At 43.2% G+C, this 16,650-nt stretch overlaps 1 protein-coding gene across 1 annotated transcript; it reads right to left on the bottom strand.

Moving 5' to 3' along the window:
• Positions 1–1,622: 1,622 nt before the first annotated feature.
• On the bottom strand, positions 1,623–15,679 carry cyth2 (cytohesin 2). Its single transcript, XM_056286846.1, has 12 exons — positions 15,522–15,679; positions 13,106–13,256; positions 12,493–12,559; positions 12,276–12,394; positions 12,064–12,144; positions 9,298–9,410; positions 9,051–9,199; positions 7,752–7,863; positions 6,830–6,906; positions 6,265–6,336; positions 4,608–4,762; positions 1,623–4,108 (listed from the first exon to the last, which is right to left on the bottom strand). Exons 1-12 carry the CDS (start codon positions 15,586–15,588, stop codon positions 4,021–4,023), a joined length of 1,251 nt encoding a protein of 416 aa, XP_056142821.1. The 5' UTR covers positions 15,589–15,679; the 3' UTR covers positions 1,623–4,020.
• Positions 15,680–16,650: the final 971 nt, after the last annotated feature.

The raw sequence follows: 16,650 nt of genomic DNA, 5'->3' as shown, positions 1-16,650 counted from the left end.
TAGGAACAAATTTAGAGCACTTCTCTCCGTCGGTGCGTTAGTTGTGTATTCTAAATGTGGCACAATGTATTTATTGTGCATTTGACGCAACACGCCTTGACTGTATAATGACCATGCACAGGAAACTGCGGTCATTTCTCGAAGGTGTTCCCTGAAGCGCATGATGACATTTAATAAAGACGGCGTGTAACTTACAAACCATACCGCAGTTCCTCTTAAATAGGCTTCCAGAATATTCCACACACAGGTGACCGACACCATCGCTCTTATGATTAAAATGACCTTTGACAGCACAAACTGGTTCCACCGGCTTCATCTCTCCTTAAAAATGCATCTGAAGGGGGGTCCGGGTAGGGTAGCGTAGCGGTCTAGTCCCGCTGCCCATCAACACGGGGATCGCCGGTTCGAATCCCCGTGTTACCTCCGGCTATGGAGAGTGTACCACCGGCCGCTGGCGGGAACAGCCTGGTTTGGTTTCAGGCTTACGGTCGAAGCGCGCCCCTTTAAGCCCCTCATTAAGTTTCATCTGGTCGTAGTACGACCGCGACCAGCACGTGTTGTCCTCGAGCTCCGTGACATTTTATATGTAGTGTAAACTACTGATAAGACACGTTAGCCCCTAGCTAGGCTAACGGGTCTGACCCTTTAGCCGAGCGGTTAGCGATGTCGCCTTGTGGTGCAGTACACCCCGTATCGAATCCCGCATCGGGCAAGGAAATAACCGCTTACAGTAGGTTAGAAACTTATCGTCTTCTTTTTCAAACACGAACGGCAACAGCTAACGCTTCCTCAGCCGGTCTGGGATACTGCTTCCGCCGAACACCGGAAGTATTACCCATAATCGTTTCCCCAGTGACCCCCGGTCGCTGCACTACACTAGCGCGTCCTCCGGTTGATTGGGGCGCCTGTTCGGGGGGGGGGGGGGGGGGACTTGGTATAGCGTGATCTTCCCACCTGGTGAAACTCCTCACCGTCAAGTGAAAAGAAGCGGCTGGCGACTCCACATGTATCAGAGGAGGCATGCGGTAGTCTGCAGCCCTCCCCGGATTGGCAGAAGGGGTGGAGCAGTGGCCAGGGCGGCTCGGAAGAGAGAGGGGTGATTGGCCGGGGAGAGAAAAAAGAAGAAGGGGGGGGGTTAAAAAAAGAGCATATGAACCAAGAGATTTCTGCACTTTTCTCACCATTCTGAAAGTAGACAAAAAGTTTACCCAGTGAATAAATACACAAGCCGACCCATTCGTTGGACAAATAAAACTGCCACACACACACACACACACAACGATGGTTCATTTCAATCCATCTTTATTATTACACAGTAGTTTATTGGCACCAGCGTGCCGTGGTTTTTGTTTTGCTACATAAACAGATGTTCTATTCGTCTTCACCTTGCAGTAAATAAAAATAAATACAAAATAAACATTTTTTTTGGAAGAGTCGGTGGTGGGGTCGTGGGATCTGAAATTTAGGCCCAGCACCCCGTATGCCAGTACCAGACTTGTGTCAGATCATTTTATGTGGTCAGTGTTCGCTGATGGGAAGAAAAACAAAAACAAAAAAAAACTTGACATCCCAAAATGTTTTGGCAACTACGCACTTCAAGAATACCCAGAGGGTGTAGGCCCATGGAGTCCACGCTACTACAGCAAAATGTTACAGAAGGATCTAATCGCTTTAGTTTTTTTTTAGTCCAGTGGAAGAGTTAACTGGCAAAGCCTTCGTCTGACACGACGACCGACCATTTGCCACGTTGTAAAAACACACTTGTGTGACAGAGAAGCTTGCCTTTACAGTCTGAAAACACATCAGAGGAAAGACCCCGTTCACCTCATGCAAAACGATGCGGCTCAGAGATGCAACATGACGTCAACCAAATACAAAAAGTTGGGACAAATATCTCGCCACTGTCGGTACAGCCAGAAGTGACCCGGTGGCGGCGCTACATTTCCCTCGCGTTCATAGCGCACACTTCCGGGTGCAGTATCGTCACATCACCAAACAGAGGACGCTTAAGAGTTCATATTGTCAGTCAAAAGAACAGCATTGGAAAAGCCTCCAAAATGCTAATATTCATAAAGTGCAGTAGACAATTATCCTAGCGCTGCCATTTTTCCTAACTACATCTACAAATGTCAGTTCAGTGACAAACTAATGCAAATGATCGGTTAACTATCTATGGGTTAAGTCAGGCAAATGTACCATCAGACACATAGCTATTGTAACATTGTTTCATTACATTTGAATAACTTACCTATTACATCGTGACATTTTTTTTTAGTGTTCCTCGTTTTACCACTTTTTCAGTTTACATCACCGAGTGATTTGTCTGGCCTTTTAGTAGTACTGTTTTGACACCACGGCGCCAATTCACCCGTCGAGGGAACGAGCGCCGCATGCTAGCTACCTTAACAGACTGCAGAACACATCACCCCTTGTGCTCTCCTGCATTAGATTCACTCAAGACCCACTATAAACACCAGGGTAAAAAATAGACATCTGCTTCAACCGCTGACAAAATATCTCATTTACCAGATTAAAACTAAATTGAGCAGAATAAGATTTAAAGTTAAGAGTAATTTCAATCTTTGCTCGCAAATTCAGAGGAGTTAAGGAGACCGCCTTATATTATTGCATCAACAGGGAACACTAACAGTTCTCAAATCACCCAAAACCAGTACGATTCTGGTACCTACAAATGATGCCTCAACTGACCAACATGCAGTCCCACAGTAGCTTGTACAAAAACCCAAGTTGAGCAAAAAACAAAACAGAAAATAAATTAAATAATTTCTATGCGTATCGAAAACCAAATATGCTAACACCTATTTACAAACAAAGTATAAATTATAACAAGCTGCCATTATAACTTCTTTTTTTAGATCCACTATTGTGTAAAGACCTGGGATAAAGAGTGACATATCTGAAAAGATGAAGTTATTGTAAATATGATGAGAAAGATGTCAGTGTTCACATACTGGAGTAGTGTTCATCTTGAGCAAGAAGTAATTAATGCCATCTTATTTAGGCTGAGATGAGGGTAATTCATTGCTTAACAGTGTTAGAAAAGCATTAAACAAGCCATCAACATTGGTACCATGCTACGATACTTGATGACTATAGTCCTTATATGTTAAGAAAAATGTCAATAAGCCAGAACCAACTTGCTCCAAAGAAAGTCGCAAGTCTTTGTGTCAACCACATTCAAATGGCAGAAAAAAAAACTTGCCTTGCCATCAGCCAAAACGTAAAAATCAGGCCTAACTTGGCAATTCAATATGTTTGTAACAAAAACAAGAATGAACAGTGACATTTTCCTCACAGAACAATTATAGTATTTAAGTGTGACTATTATACATGCTAGTATAGACATACTGAGCTGTAGTTAAGCCATTAACAGTACAATAGAGAACAACGGGTACATCTCAATAGTCAAAAGTGAGTCCCTACTTGGTTTGCGTCCCTTACTTTAGCCAGCTCCGTAAGTCTTTCCGAACAACACAATCTCAAAAGTTTGTCAACTTGGAAGCATCTAAAGCCCTCAAGACAGCAAAGGGAAAATGTGACCTCTCTAGACTATTGAGCTTTCTATAAATGCAACAGAAGATTATTAACAGAGTACTGAAGCCACCTGCTACCCTGAATTAAGACAAATGTCACATTTCCTTTCGATGTCGAACAAGAGACGAATGCAGTGAGTAGAGGGACAAGACAGTGTGCTCTGGTTTTAGTGTGTCAAATTTGATATCCTAGCAGTAGTAGCACTACCAAGAAAGTAGAGGCAGCCACAGTGCATGAGTTCATTACTCTGAATGTGCCTTTCAAAAGTCTTATAAACAGGATAGCAAGGAGTCCTCACATCGGAGAGAGGATGGATTGGGAATATGGGGCAAAGTCGGGTATCAGTTGATGAATAGATATAACTGGACAGGACTAGAGAGATAAAAAAAAACCCATGTGCCCAATGTTGGAATGAGAGTTGGGAAGGAAAAAAAGGGAAAGGGCAGGACAAATGGAGAGAATTCTCTAGGGTTGTTCCTCCTTCTTCTTCAGGGATATACGTTTCTTCCTGGCGGCAAGCATTTCATAGAAAGGATCCACACTGACAGCAGAGCTAGAGGGATGGATAGAGGAAGAAACAGGGGCAGAAGAGAAGCAAAAAAGAAAGAAGAAAAGTTCAAGTGAACCAATCGAAAAAAAAATGAAAATCTGTTCAAATGACATTAAAGAACATGGTGCATTACCCTAAAATTATGAGTTTTCTGCCCACAGCCCACAAAGACACTCATCTTGCAAATGTATCAACAAAAACAAAACAGGCATCATGCATACCTGGTGCATACTGCTTGTAAAGGCAATTCATAAATACTTGATAAATTAGGAAAACCCATAATCAGATGAAACTATCTTCATGAGGGGCACTTAAATGATATAACGGTATTAAAACACTGCTTTGGTGACAATACAGGCTGGCTAGACAGTAGCCAAACCAAAAGTGGACAGTAGAAATTTAGTAAAGTACAAAGTTTCCCTCTGACATAAAATGTGCATTTAACTCCCCCTTCTACCCCTTTACACAACCCTCCCTCATCCCCCCTCGGTCTACCACATACTTAATGCTGTGGATCCACTCATCCTTCTCCTCGGGGGTTGGGGCAGAGATACGGTACACCATGTGGTTTCCTTCTACCACTCTGCCGTCCGCCTCCGTCTTGCATGCCTTAATGAGCTGACCACGGTTATTGGGGATGTACAACTCAAAGCAGTTCTATGGAAAGAAAGGCAAGGAACCCCCATAGAAGGATCATGACACAGGGTGTGTTCAGGTTTTCTACCATTACTACTTCTGGCTGCTACCGTTAGGGGGTCGCCACAGATCATCCGTTTCCACCTCTTCCTGTCTGCATCTTCCTCTGTCATGCCAGCCACCTGCATGTCCTCCTTCACCACATTCATAAACCTCCTCTTTGACCTTCCTCTCCTCCTCTTCCCTGGCAGCTCCATATTCAGCATCCTTCTCCCAATATACCCAGCATCTCTCCTCCACACATGTCCAAACCATCTCAATCTTGACTCTCTTGCTTTGTCTCCAAACCGCCCAACCTGAGCTGTCCCTCTAATATACTCGTTCCGAATCCTGTCCTTCTTCATCGCTCCCAACAAAAAACTCTGCCACCTCCAGCTCCACCTAGTCTTTTCGTCAATGCCACCATCTCCAAACCATACAACATAGCTGGTCTCACTACCATCTTGTAAACCTTCCCTTTGATGATTGCTGGTACCCTTCTGTCAGAAATCACTCCTGACATTCTTCTCCACCCACTCCACCCTGCCTGCACTCTCTTCTTCATCTCTCTTACACACTCCCCGTTACTTCGAACAGTTGATCTCAAGTATTTAAACTCATCCACCTTCGCCACCTCTACTCCTCACATCCTCACCACTCTGCTGTTCTGCCTCTCATTAATGCCTAAGTATCCCTTCTTGCTCCTACTGACTTTTATTCCTTTTCTCTACGGTGCATACCTCCACCTCTTCAGGCTCTCCTCAACCTGCTCCCTACTCTCATTACAGGTCATCCGCAAACATCATAGTTCACGGGAACTCCTGCCTGATCTCGTAAGTCAACCTGTCTTATCACCACTGCAAACAAGAAAGGGCTCATCAGAGCCGATCCTTGATGTAATCCCACCTCCACCCTGAACCCATCCGTTATTCCTACCGCACACCTCACCAGTCTCACTGCCCTCATGTATATCCTGCACCACTCTTCTCTGCCACTCCCGACTTCCTCATACAAGACCACACCTCCTCTGTTGGAACCCTGTCATATGCTTTCTCTAAATCCACGAAGACACAATGCAACTTCTGACCTTCTCTATACTTCTCCATCAACATTCTCAAAGCAAACATCACACCTGTCGTGCTCTTTCGTGGCATGAAACCATACTGCTGCTCACCGATCAAGTTTTATTTTGATGAATTTGAAGACCAATTTGTAAACAGCCTCAGTCTTGCCATCATGCATGTCTTTGACTTCTACTTTGAAAAACAGCCAATAGAGACCCTAACCTTCCTGAGACCTCTAAAACAAGAAAGACTTGAAATGTTCGGTCTAACTCTTCTTAACACCTTTTAAAGCTTATAATGGTATTTTAACCACTGCACACAATGGGCTTACAGATTATAATATAATAATGATAATCATCTGCAGAGAACTGCAAAATGTGTAAAATGCTCATGCTTGCTCAAGAGGGAATGTGAACTTACCGGTTTTCTTGGGTCTTCAACCTCCCGGATACTGAGGTTCTCCAAAGGAATGATACCTCGTGGTTCTTTATCCTGTGGAGAGACACGCAAAAAGACAAAATATTATACATCATGCCATGAGACTTTCCTGTTATACTTGTTAAAGACTCTGTCATGCATGTAGCATTATCTATAACTCAGCGTTTTTGCTAAAGCACCTGGGCCAAAACACCCACAGTCACAATGAGGTAAGTAAGATCCAGATCAGACACTCAGGTCTGAGTTTTTTGTGGCAATTAGTTTGTATGGACTGCTACAATACGTTGATGTAAAGTGATGTGTGAAAAGTCAAGATGCTGATTTTAGCTAGCAAGCAGGCTACAATATACTTTATAGACGAGAATAAGCCACTTCAACTATGAGGTCAGAAACGTGATTTCAAATTTTAACTTAATAAATACTAAGGAATAAAGGTCTAAACATTGCAATAAATATGCGGAGATAATGTATAGTCTTTTTGAACATCATATCCATGCATCTGGAGGATCTCAAAGCACCCATATAATATCCCCAAAACATGACTTACTGTAGTGTATTCAAAGTAATAGAGGCAGTTGTCTGTGAGAATGAACCATCGTCGTTTCCAGGTTTTCACGCGTCCACCTAAACCCGAAGAACACAGCCATGCCAATGAGAGAGAGAGAGAGAACAGGGAACTTAGCATGTCCAAGTTTAAGGGGTGGTACTCTACAATCTCTACATGCCTTATTACAGGCAAATTAGGCTCAATGCAGCTAACTTTTCTACAAGTTCTTTTCTACGGTAACTCTGCCAGTACATACCTCCTGAGAAACAAACAGCAGCAGCAGAGTGTGGAAATCGCAGGGGAGAAGCAGAGACAACAGGGACCAGAGGATTTGGAGGAGAGAATGGATAGAGGAAGAAAGTGACAGAGGGGTAGAAAAAGAGAAAAAGGAGAAGGGGAGGGAAGGAGAGGAGAGGAAGGAGGGAGATGATATTAGTGACAAACAGATTACAGGCCCCGCCATGCAAGAGAGAATGATCAGTTCTTCAGGCTGCCGTGATGCAACGAAGTGATTGTTGACTTCAACTCTTGTGCAGAAAAAAAACCCCCAAAACGCTATAATCATGTTCCAATGCCATGAGATGCTGAAAATGCACTTAGGGTGGCAGAAGATGTCCTCAGTGGTACGAAACTGCCAGTGTCTTATGATCATTATTGTAAACTCAGACAAGAGGGTAAGCACATCATAGCACAAAGCCTTAGGAGAGAACAGAGTAGTATCGCACAGTATGTATGTATGATATCTAAACAGGCCACTATTTCTACACAAAAATCTTCTAAAACAACAGACACTAACATATGCGTTGGCAATACACTGGTTATACAGAATTATTTTTAAACCCATTAGTGGTGATAATTTCAGAGGAGTAGGAGGACCCTCCCTCCCTCCTCAAACCAAAAGGACATGCCCATGTCATCTTACCCAATTTGAGAAGCCAGCCCTCTCTGTCAGGGTTGAAAAAGGTGTGTGTCAGGTCATTGCCATCATCCTCGGGGATCTTGAAGGGCTCATTTTTGATGCTTTCATAGAGATTCTGGAATACAGAATAGCATGAGGAAAATTAACAATTTCACATTCCCACTGAGGGGCTGGATCCTGGAATGATCCTTTAAAGATCATCTAAATTCAAGTTGTATTGGTGACCGAATAGGTTTGTCCATACAAGGAACTTGATTTGGTGTGACGCTCATCACACAGAACACCTAAAAACAGCATTTCACAAATTGTTGAATTTAGAAATACTTACGCTACGTTCAGACTACAAGCAAAAGTAGCCCAAATCTGATTTTTTTTTTTTTGCCTACATGTGACACAGATCAGATTTTTTTCTAAGCAGTGTGTGAACACATAAATCTGATCTTTTCAAATCCTAAATCTGACACAGGTCTGATTTTTGCATTGCAACATCAGTCTGAACAGTCATATCGGAACATGCGGTAACCCAGCCCTATTGCTAGCAAATACAACCCAACTACTACGCGCTTTCTCAATGAGATGGGTTGCCTCAACTGAGTGTCTTGCCGTGAGAGTCTTGTGGAGAGGTGCTGACAGACGTAGTTAAAAGTGGGCCTTGACATCCTGAAATATGTTTCTGTGAAGCCACTCATGTCACAATCCCCCCACTCCTGGGTCCGCCCCCGCCTCCACACACACCTCCGTACAGAAGTAGCAGTCATTGCTCCACAAAAAGCCATAATTATGGCTGTCTTTCTCCTCATCCTCGATATCATCTACAAATTTGCTGGCTTCCACTGCACATCAACTTATAAATGAAACTGTAAATGCTGACTTCTGTGGCCTCCATTTTACTTCTGTACGACAGCGTGCTGGGTGTGACGTCTATTATTGTTCTTTTGCACATTTGGGTCAGTTCAGGAGTGAGACCAGTTCACACTGGAATCTGATATTGGCCACATTTATAAAATAATGTAAACAACCAAAAAAAAAATAAGAAAAAGGATCTGAGCAATAAATCCGAATTGAGCACTGAGGCTTGCAGTCTGAACGTAGCCTAAATGTACAAGAATCTCCAGAAAAGAGTAACTAAGAGTCTTAGATTATCTGCATATCTGGAAATACAAGGTGGGAAAGGGAAAGGAATTCAGTTAATAATACACAAAGGATACAGTCAAAACGTTAACTGCTATGCTGCCCTGTCATTACTATCAATCTAGCTGTAAAAAAGGTTTTCAAAAGAGAACAACATAAATGTCCACATACTCTAAGTAGCTCCTCTGGCAGGTCCCCTCCCTCGTTGATGCCTCTGTTCATGGAGATGAAGCGGTCCACCCCAGGCTTGTCCCTCACATTGGGGTTGTGGAGGCTGGTGTTCAACATGATGATGGCAAAGGACAGCACGTAACATGTGTCTGGTAACAGAGGGCAAAAAAAGAAACAGAATATATCAATACTGATTTATGGTCTTTACACAGAGAGACAATTAAAATTCTGTGTGGTGTGTCTCTACCAGTGCTCTGGAAGACCCCGGGGTTGCAGTGACAGTATCTCTGAGCGAAGGCCTCCATCATCCTGTCTATCTTCTGGGCTTCACCAGGCAGACGGAAACTCCACAGGAACTGTCTGAAGGGATTAAGGTGTAGAGCACATGTTAGAAGTTGCACTATAGGGCTGCCATGATTCCTCAAGTTACATTACTAAATAAATAAATAATATTTAAGAAAAAATAATGAATTTTCATCCTTGAGTGCTCCACTTTGGCAGAGCAAGCAGGAAACGATTGTTGGTCCAGCAGCAAGTGTCAGAAAATGTCTTGAGTTTCATATTTTGAAGTAGGACTAAAAGATCCTGGCTGCAAGTTCGCAAGAGCAAGCGATACTTTGAAAACATGCTGTTAAATAATGTGCCCCCTCACTTCTGCATGACAGACACTTGAGCACACAAACTAACTGACCGCAAGTAAGGACCAATGAACAAGATGGCTTACAATTAACTCTCCTAAGAAGCGGCTACAGAATTTTTGTTGTCTTCATTTACAACACCTAGGGCGGCCACCGAGACTGGACATTTCTCTCAGCGTGTCTACTTACCTGATAGTTGTCGGGAGGTGGAAAGAGTTTGACCAAATATCATAAAAAGTATAAGTTAAAATCACTGATAGCCACTTTAAATGCAATTTAGCCAGCCATGTTTTATGCAACATGGCAATCTGAAAGTAGGCTACAGAGTGATTCCAACACATTTTCCACCTCCAGTTAAATCAAGTATCACACCAGGATCAGACTACACAATTTCAGCCCGATTTTGTCGTTGCCGACAAATTTCCAGCGTTGGGCCCAATTATGAAAATCGGGAACAACAGATGGGCATCTTCACCCTGTGTAGTGTGACATAATTGAAGAACAGCGATGTGGCGTCTGGGACGCCCCACGGCACCCTGACGAAAAGTCTATCATGTCAGAATCTTCTGTATTTTACTGCCTAGTCTGACATCTCCTACGACAACTTCCTTGACGTGGACCAATAGGATGACAGAGTGCTCTCTGGTGCACATATGTAAACATGGCGAAGAGAAAGCCATGCTGCTGTTGCTGCTGTCAGGTGGAACAATGAAATCGAGGAAATGTTTGTTGAGCAGTGACAACAATACCCCTGCCTTTTTGACGCTTCCTCGAGGGAGGACCATGACAGAGTCAAAAAAAATTGTCTAAATGTTGGCGAGAAATAGCGGCGGCACTTCAGCAACCCGGTGAGAAGCTGGTTAAGCCATGCTAGGTTATCATTCCCCTGTAGTACTTGCCGCAACAGCATCCACAATCCTTTTTTCCGCTTTTCTTTTCAGAACACAAGACCGCCAGCATCACACACAGCGTTTCTGTAGCCATGACTGACAATTTCTTGACCCTCCTCCCCGACAACCTATGAACTCACACAAGACTGCAGAAGGCAGCATATGATGATTGGTCGAGTTCATACTCGCACTGTTGCCAGTCTCCCGGCCAAGACAAGAATTTATGGCACTACGATTGCCTAATCTGACATAGTGACCATCGTCAAAAGACAAAAATATCGCGTAGCTTGATCCCGGCATTAGTCACTATCAAGTATTGACATGCTTTAAGTTGCTTATTAGCGAGACCTCAGTCTCAACTAGCAGGCTTCTTAAGAGACCATCTGCCGGTTTGTGGCTTTAAGTGTGTTTGCAGTGTTGTTTAAGGCTCATCTACCCAGCCTGATCGACGACACGCTGTCTGTTTCGTTTCTATCAGGAGACATAACAGCTAGGTAAGTTTTATGCATGAGTGCGATTAGTAGAACAAAAAGAGATTTAGCAGAAAACAATGTCTGCATCTTGTATCAAATAAAAATATGATTAATTAAGTTCACCAAGGATTACAAATGTGAAAGGTAATGTCCTAATGAAATAAATAATGTAACTTCATTTCGTAAAAGCTACCATCCTCCAATCTGGACCTGTCCTATCTTGCTCACACACAGTCATTCTCCAGGTCCACCGCTTTAGAGAACGGTTAAGAGTAGTGTTAGGAAGATGAAATATTCTAATTTGGACTGGAGCAAATTCCAGTTCCATTTACCCAGTTCAATAAATAATGTACAAGTCTAGACTATATTGTTCTTAAGTAAAGCAAATCTCAATCCGAATACTCAACAAATCGTCAAAGTTTTCAGCATAATACTTGCTCACCAGTATAGTCAATAGTTGCGGTGCTAGTTATGCCATAGGGCACAAGTTCTAAAACTGATGGTACCTTGTAGTGATGCGCTGGCAAGGGTTTTCTAATACCCGCACCCACCCAATCTGTTATGAGAGCCAATCCTACCCGCCCAACCCACTAAAATATGCATTAATTAACCTCCCCAAACCCAACGCGCAAACCTCAAAATTTAGCCTAGGCTACAACAAAGTCAGCAGTGTTGTACTATTTCGTTTTTGGGCTGTTTGCCCAATATAATATACAGATTGCAGGGCATAGCCCGCCTGTCCGAACCTGTGATATTTTCTAGTAAGCTTACCTGAACCTGCCACACCTGCAGGCTGTGGGTCGACCCGCATATCACTATTAATTTGGGATACAAAGCAAACAGTACAATGGTGTGGTATTTACTAGTATATTATCCTTCCTCTCTTCATCATCCTGGGCCTGATATAAATTGGATTTTGACATTTTCTATACTGCTCTGAAGTCCTGCTTAAAAGGGGAACAGGGTGCCATAGAACAGGGCAGAAGGATGCAACAGAGTGGACACAGTATACCTGAGGGCCTGGACTAGGTTGAGGTCAGTGAACTCATGGAGGTCAACGAAGGCCTGCAGGACTTTGATGTTGAAGTCGTCCCTGTAAAGCCACAGAGCAGCGCATAGTGAGTAACTTGATGAGTAGTGAGTAATGTACTGAGTAGTGAGTAATGACTGTGGAAGGGCCTCAGACTCTAAGAAGGGGGAGGGAGAGGGTGAAACACATTGCACCTTTCTCCAAGGTAATCCCCTATAGCCGTCTTGTTGAGGCCCTCGCCTTTGTAAAGGAACTGAGCAATATCCTCTGGGGTGTGTCTGAGCAACTCATTCTCAACTAGAAACACTATGCCCTACAAAAAAAAGCAAAAGAAAAGAAAAGAAAAGGAGTCAGTCACCTCACAATTGAAAATAGTAATACACATTTACACACCTGTCAAAAAGTTGTTACCTTTTTGGGGTCCATGTTGAATTTCTTCCTTCCCATTGCCACATGCCTGCTTTTCTGGAGTGTTTTACTGTGGGAAGCAGAAAAGCAAAGATCAACTTTCTATTAATAATGCCAACCATGTTGGAGGGCTGGAGGGGAGTGATGTAGAAATTTTAGTGACCAGATTTTTTCACAGAATGTTTATGTATTGTATGTAAGCTATGAGAATGCTGATGTGCCGATGTTCAGATCCAACAATACGTGACTACTATATGCTGCAATTACAAACTCATGAAATTAAATTTTCGTAACTTCAGTTTAAATCAACTGCAAAAATTAACTGTGCTTATAAGATAACTCATGAATCAACTACTGGATAAAATCTCAAGAAATCTGTCAATGACCATTTTGCCATTATCAAGGACATAATTTGATAGACTATCAATCTAAAATCAAATCAATAAAAAGCCTTGAAATTAAATAGATTGATTCAATTTTATAGGGGCAAAGCATGACAACACTGTAATTTACAATGCTTTATTTATAAATGCAGACAAATGATGATAGTACAAACAGCTGTTTAATTAATTTAAAAAAAGTGGGCTCAATTTAAATGAGAATTTATTTTAATCACCTGCCCTCTGTGCTGGTCTCCAGACCTTCCACCTCTAAAATGGCTTCTCGTAATTCCTCTCTAAGCCTCTGGATCTCCTGCAGTAGGGCGCCTTTCCTCCTACGGATGTCCTCCAGCTCAGAGCGCTCCTCTGGGCTCAGGTCTACTGGGACTGCACAGGAAGTGTAGAAGAATAACACCATTACTGCTGCTATTCAGACAAAAGCAAAAGGTTTTGTGTGACATCACCCAAAAGAATTAAGGGACAAGTTATTTCTATTAAGATCTCTAGGGAAAATACATTAAATGTGGTTATTCTGAGAACTGTATTGTTGTTAGAAATAGTTACGACAGCCATTTAACCAATATTCAATGATGGTGAGGACGACAAGGGGAATGGTATTCAAAGGAACAAGAATGAATACAACAACAAAAAAAGCAGTATAAAGAGGTGCGGTTGAAGATCTGTGCTTTATTTTATACTGGAAATTTTTTTTTCCTTCAACAACAATGACACTAATAAAAATAAAAGTGGTGCAATATTTTTGATTCTGCATATATCTCTCTTCCTGGTGCTTATTCCAATACTCCATATCCAGTCTGTGATGCACCAGTTACTGTGTAGTCACATGGAAACATGGTGAAACAGAATGATGATGTGTGTCATACTGCATCACTGATGTGCTGGAGTCTTCACCCTGCCTATTGACTGAGTTGTGATACAAACCATACATAAAGGGGTCAAACACTTGATTTAAACAGAGCAGAACAGAGACCAACCACAGGGAGGAATGCAATTAAGGCAACACCAAGACACGGTACAGCTGAAGAGAAACGAACTAGAGCCAATCAGCAAAAAACTGTGGCTTGATTGTTCACAGAAAACATGCTATTCAAACCTCTGACTTCTACCGTTTTACGATGAAATATTACTTTAATCACTCACCTTCTAAAATCCCAAAACAAAGGAGTGGTGGATGAAGGTGGGTGCAAAGTTGATTTTTGCAAAGCTGTGGAATAGTAACTAAAAAAATAGTCCACGTTTATTGAATTCGGTGATTGCCTTATAAAAGACAATGTTGAGGTGTCTGGGTGAGTTCATTAACACTCACAATGTGCTTTGTCTGAATGTAATCACACACATTATCCGACTGGCCTTCTGGTTTATAGGTCAGGCATCCCACTCCGAGTTGGAAATCTAAGGGCTAGTAACTGACAATTTTGCCAGCCCTACTTTTTCAGAATATCAGCTATTCGTGGTCAACAAAGGAATAAAGAAAACAGCCTCTGAGGAACACATTGAAAATGACTAACAATTGACTGGACAAACTTTAAGACCTGCCAAGCACAGAAACGTGGCAACATCTTAAATAAATGGTGTTAAACTACACAAAGTTTTACAAATTTTTATATATTCGACTACAACCTGATAAGATGCTCTACATCTTCAGCAAACAGACTTGCGTTTGAGTCGCAAATCTACAAGGAGTCAGCAAAAAATATAACACAAGCTATTATAAGCTATATTATATTACACACCTAGAGGGTGTAGTGCAAGTGAAATGTTTGTGGCTGCAGGAGTCAACACCTTTCAGGCTCTTCTAAGAAATGCCATGTATACACTTATTTGCCGGCTCAATGACTCTGATAATGTAATCACCGTGAGTTTAACTAATATAAGATTCAGTCCCGGCAGTGGGACCACTGGTACAGCTGCCTTCTTACAAGACGCTGATTTGTTCCATTTATGTTATTGTATTGTGTTTACTCTGTGTATTGTTGCCTTTGTCTGTTGTGGACCCCGAGTCTGCAATATAGTTTTGAATAGAATAGAATAACAGAGTAGAACTTTACTCCTTTATGCCAAGCAGTATGACCTGCCAGCACTCACTGGGCTGTACTAATGAAACTGACTTGGCTGCATAAGCAGTGCAGCAGACCAGTGTTCAGTATGCAAAATAACAGCTGCACCGACAACATCAACCACGCCCACAGGCTGATGAATGAACACCTTCAGCCCTGCGCCCGATAGTGAACGACTCAACTCCAGCCTTTCCCCTCGACGTACGAGGCAGGCACCCTCTTAACAGACGGCGCACATGTAATTAACCAGTTTCAGAAATGGAGATCCCACGTTGCTGGCCAGGCAGCGAGAAAACGGCGTCTCGCGGTGCTAGCCGTTGGCTCGGCGCTTCCCTGGAAACAATCGCTGTTTAGCTAAGCGGCGTTAGCTCTTCGTTAGCTAGCCACAAACAAGGAGTCGACGGTGAACGGGAGAACAAGCTTGAACACGACCGTTTTAAGTCAGAAAACACAACGCTTTTCATAAACCCGCGTCTGTTAGCGTGGGGGATATAGCGGCTACGCGGCTAGCGTTAGCCCGACGGTAGCTAGCGACCACCTCAGAAAACCCAGTTAGCCCGTTAGCACTACTTACTGTAGTCCAAGTCATCCATTTTTGGCGCTTTGCTTTTAGGCATAAATATTTCAGAGTCGACGGTCATCCAATAGCAGAAAAATAGGGATATATATGTGAATATATCCTCCAAAAAGTTACGGGGAAAACCAAACGGGCGACACCCCCCCGCGTAGCGAAACGGCTGGGCCAGACAAAGAGGGCGGCGGCGCAGGAAGTGATGTCCGGCTCCGGGTCTGCCGCGAGCACTTCCGGCAGCCGCGCGCGACGCCAAGTCACGTGGTAGCCACCCGACGCGTCAGCGAGAGAAAAGCGCGTCTGTCCTCAACAGCTGTCGCCGTGTCGAGGGGGCGGTGGAGCCACGACGGTATTCCGGAATAACGTTGGAAGGACGAAATTGGCGTTGATGTATTTTGAGGGAAAAAGTTCGAAAACTGTTTTGTAAGTGTTGGCAGCGGGGGGTGGGGGGGTGCATCAAAAACCCGGAATGTGTCAAAGGCGGTCTCCAAACTTGGAGGCAACTTTACCTTATGACGTTTCTTAATTCAAGACCATTTCCGGTTTCCTCCCGCAGTCCAGACACATGGAGGTCAGGGGAATCGGCCGGACCACGTTGTCCCTAGGGGGGGGGTGTGGGCCCTGTGATGGCCTGGCGACCTGTCCAGGGTGTCTCCCCCGCCTGCCGCCCAATGACTGCTGGGATAGGCTCCAGCATCCCCGCCACCCGAATTCGGACAAGTGGATTGGGTAACACTTTAGTATGGGGAACGTAGTCACCATTAATTAGGTGCTTATTAGCATGCAAATTAGCAGAGGTGGAAAAACCCGGTCCAGAAAGTAAAAACCCTAACCGTGTCTTTACTCCACCCATGTACTAAACCATCAGATTGCACTGACTAGTTTCCCAAATTAGCTGGTTTAATACATGGATGGAGTAAAGACATGGTTAGGGTTTTTACTTTCTGGACCGGGTTTTTCCACCCCTACTAATTAGCAACATATTGGCTCTTAATTGGTCATTATTACGTACTCATTAATGCCTTATTCTGCATGGCCTTATTATACAACCAGTAAGCCATTAACTATGAGTTTTCCCTCTATAACCTCAGAAGTATTGCTTATTAGTAGTACCATCTCAATATGCTTTGCT

This window comes from Lampris incognitus, chromosome 9 (assembly GCF_029633865.1).
Source record: "Lampris incognitus isolate fLamInc1 chromosome 9, fLamInc1.hap2, whole genome shotgun sequence".
In the NCBI taxonomy this organism is placed as follows: Eukaryota; Metazoa; Chordata; class Actinopteri; order Lampriformes; family Lampridae; genus Lampris; species Lampris incognitus.
This window is presented reverse-complemented; position numbering and strand designations above follow the sequence as displayed.

Excerpts from the sequence above, each read along its gene's own strand:
- cyth2 (XM_056286846.1), bottom strand. The coding sequence starts at position 15,588 with ATGACCGTCGACTCTGAAATATTTATGCCTAAAAGCAAAGCGCCAAAA. Across the intron at positions 12,395-12,492 it reads TCAACATGGACCCCAAAAAG|GGCATAGTGTTTCTAGTTGA; the intron begins GTAACAACTTTT and ends TTTTTTTTGTAG. Across the intron at positions 4,109-4,607 it reads GAGTGGATCCACAGCATTAA|CTCTGCTGTCAGTGTGGATC; the intron begins GTATGTGGTAGA and ends CCATCCCTCTAG.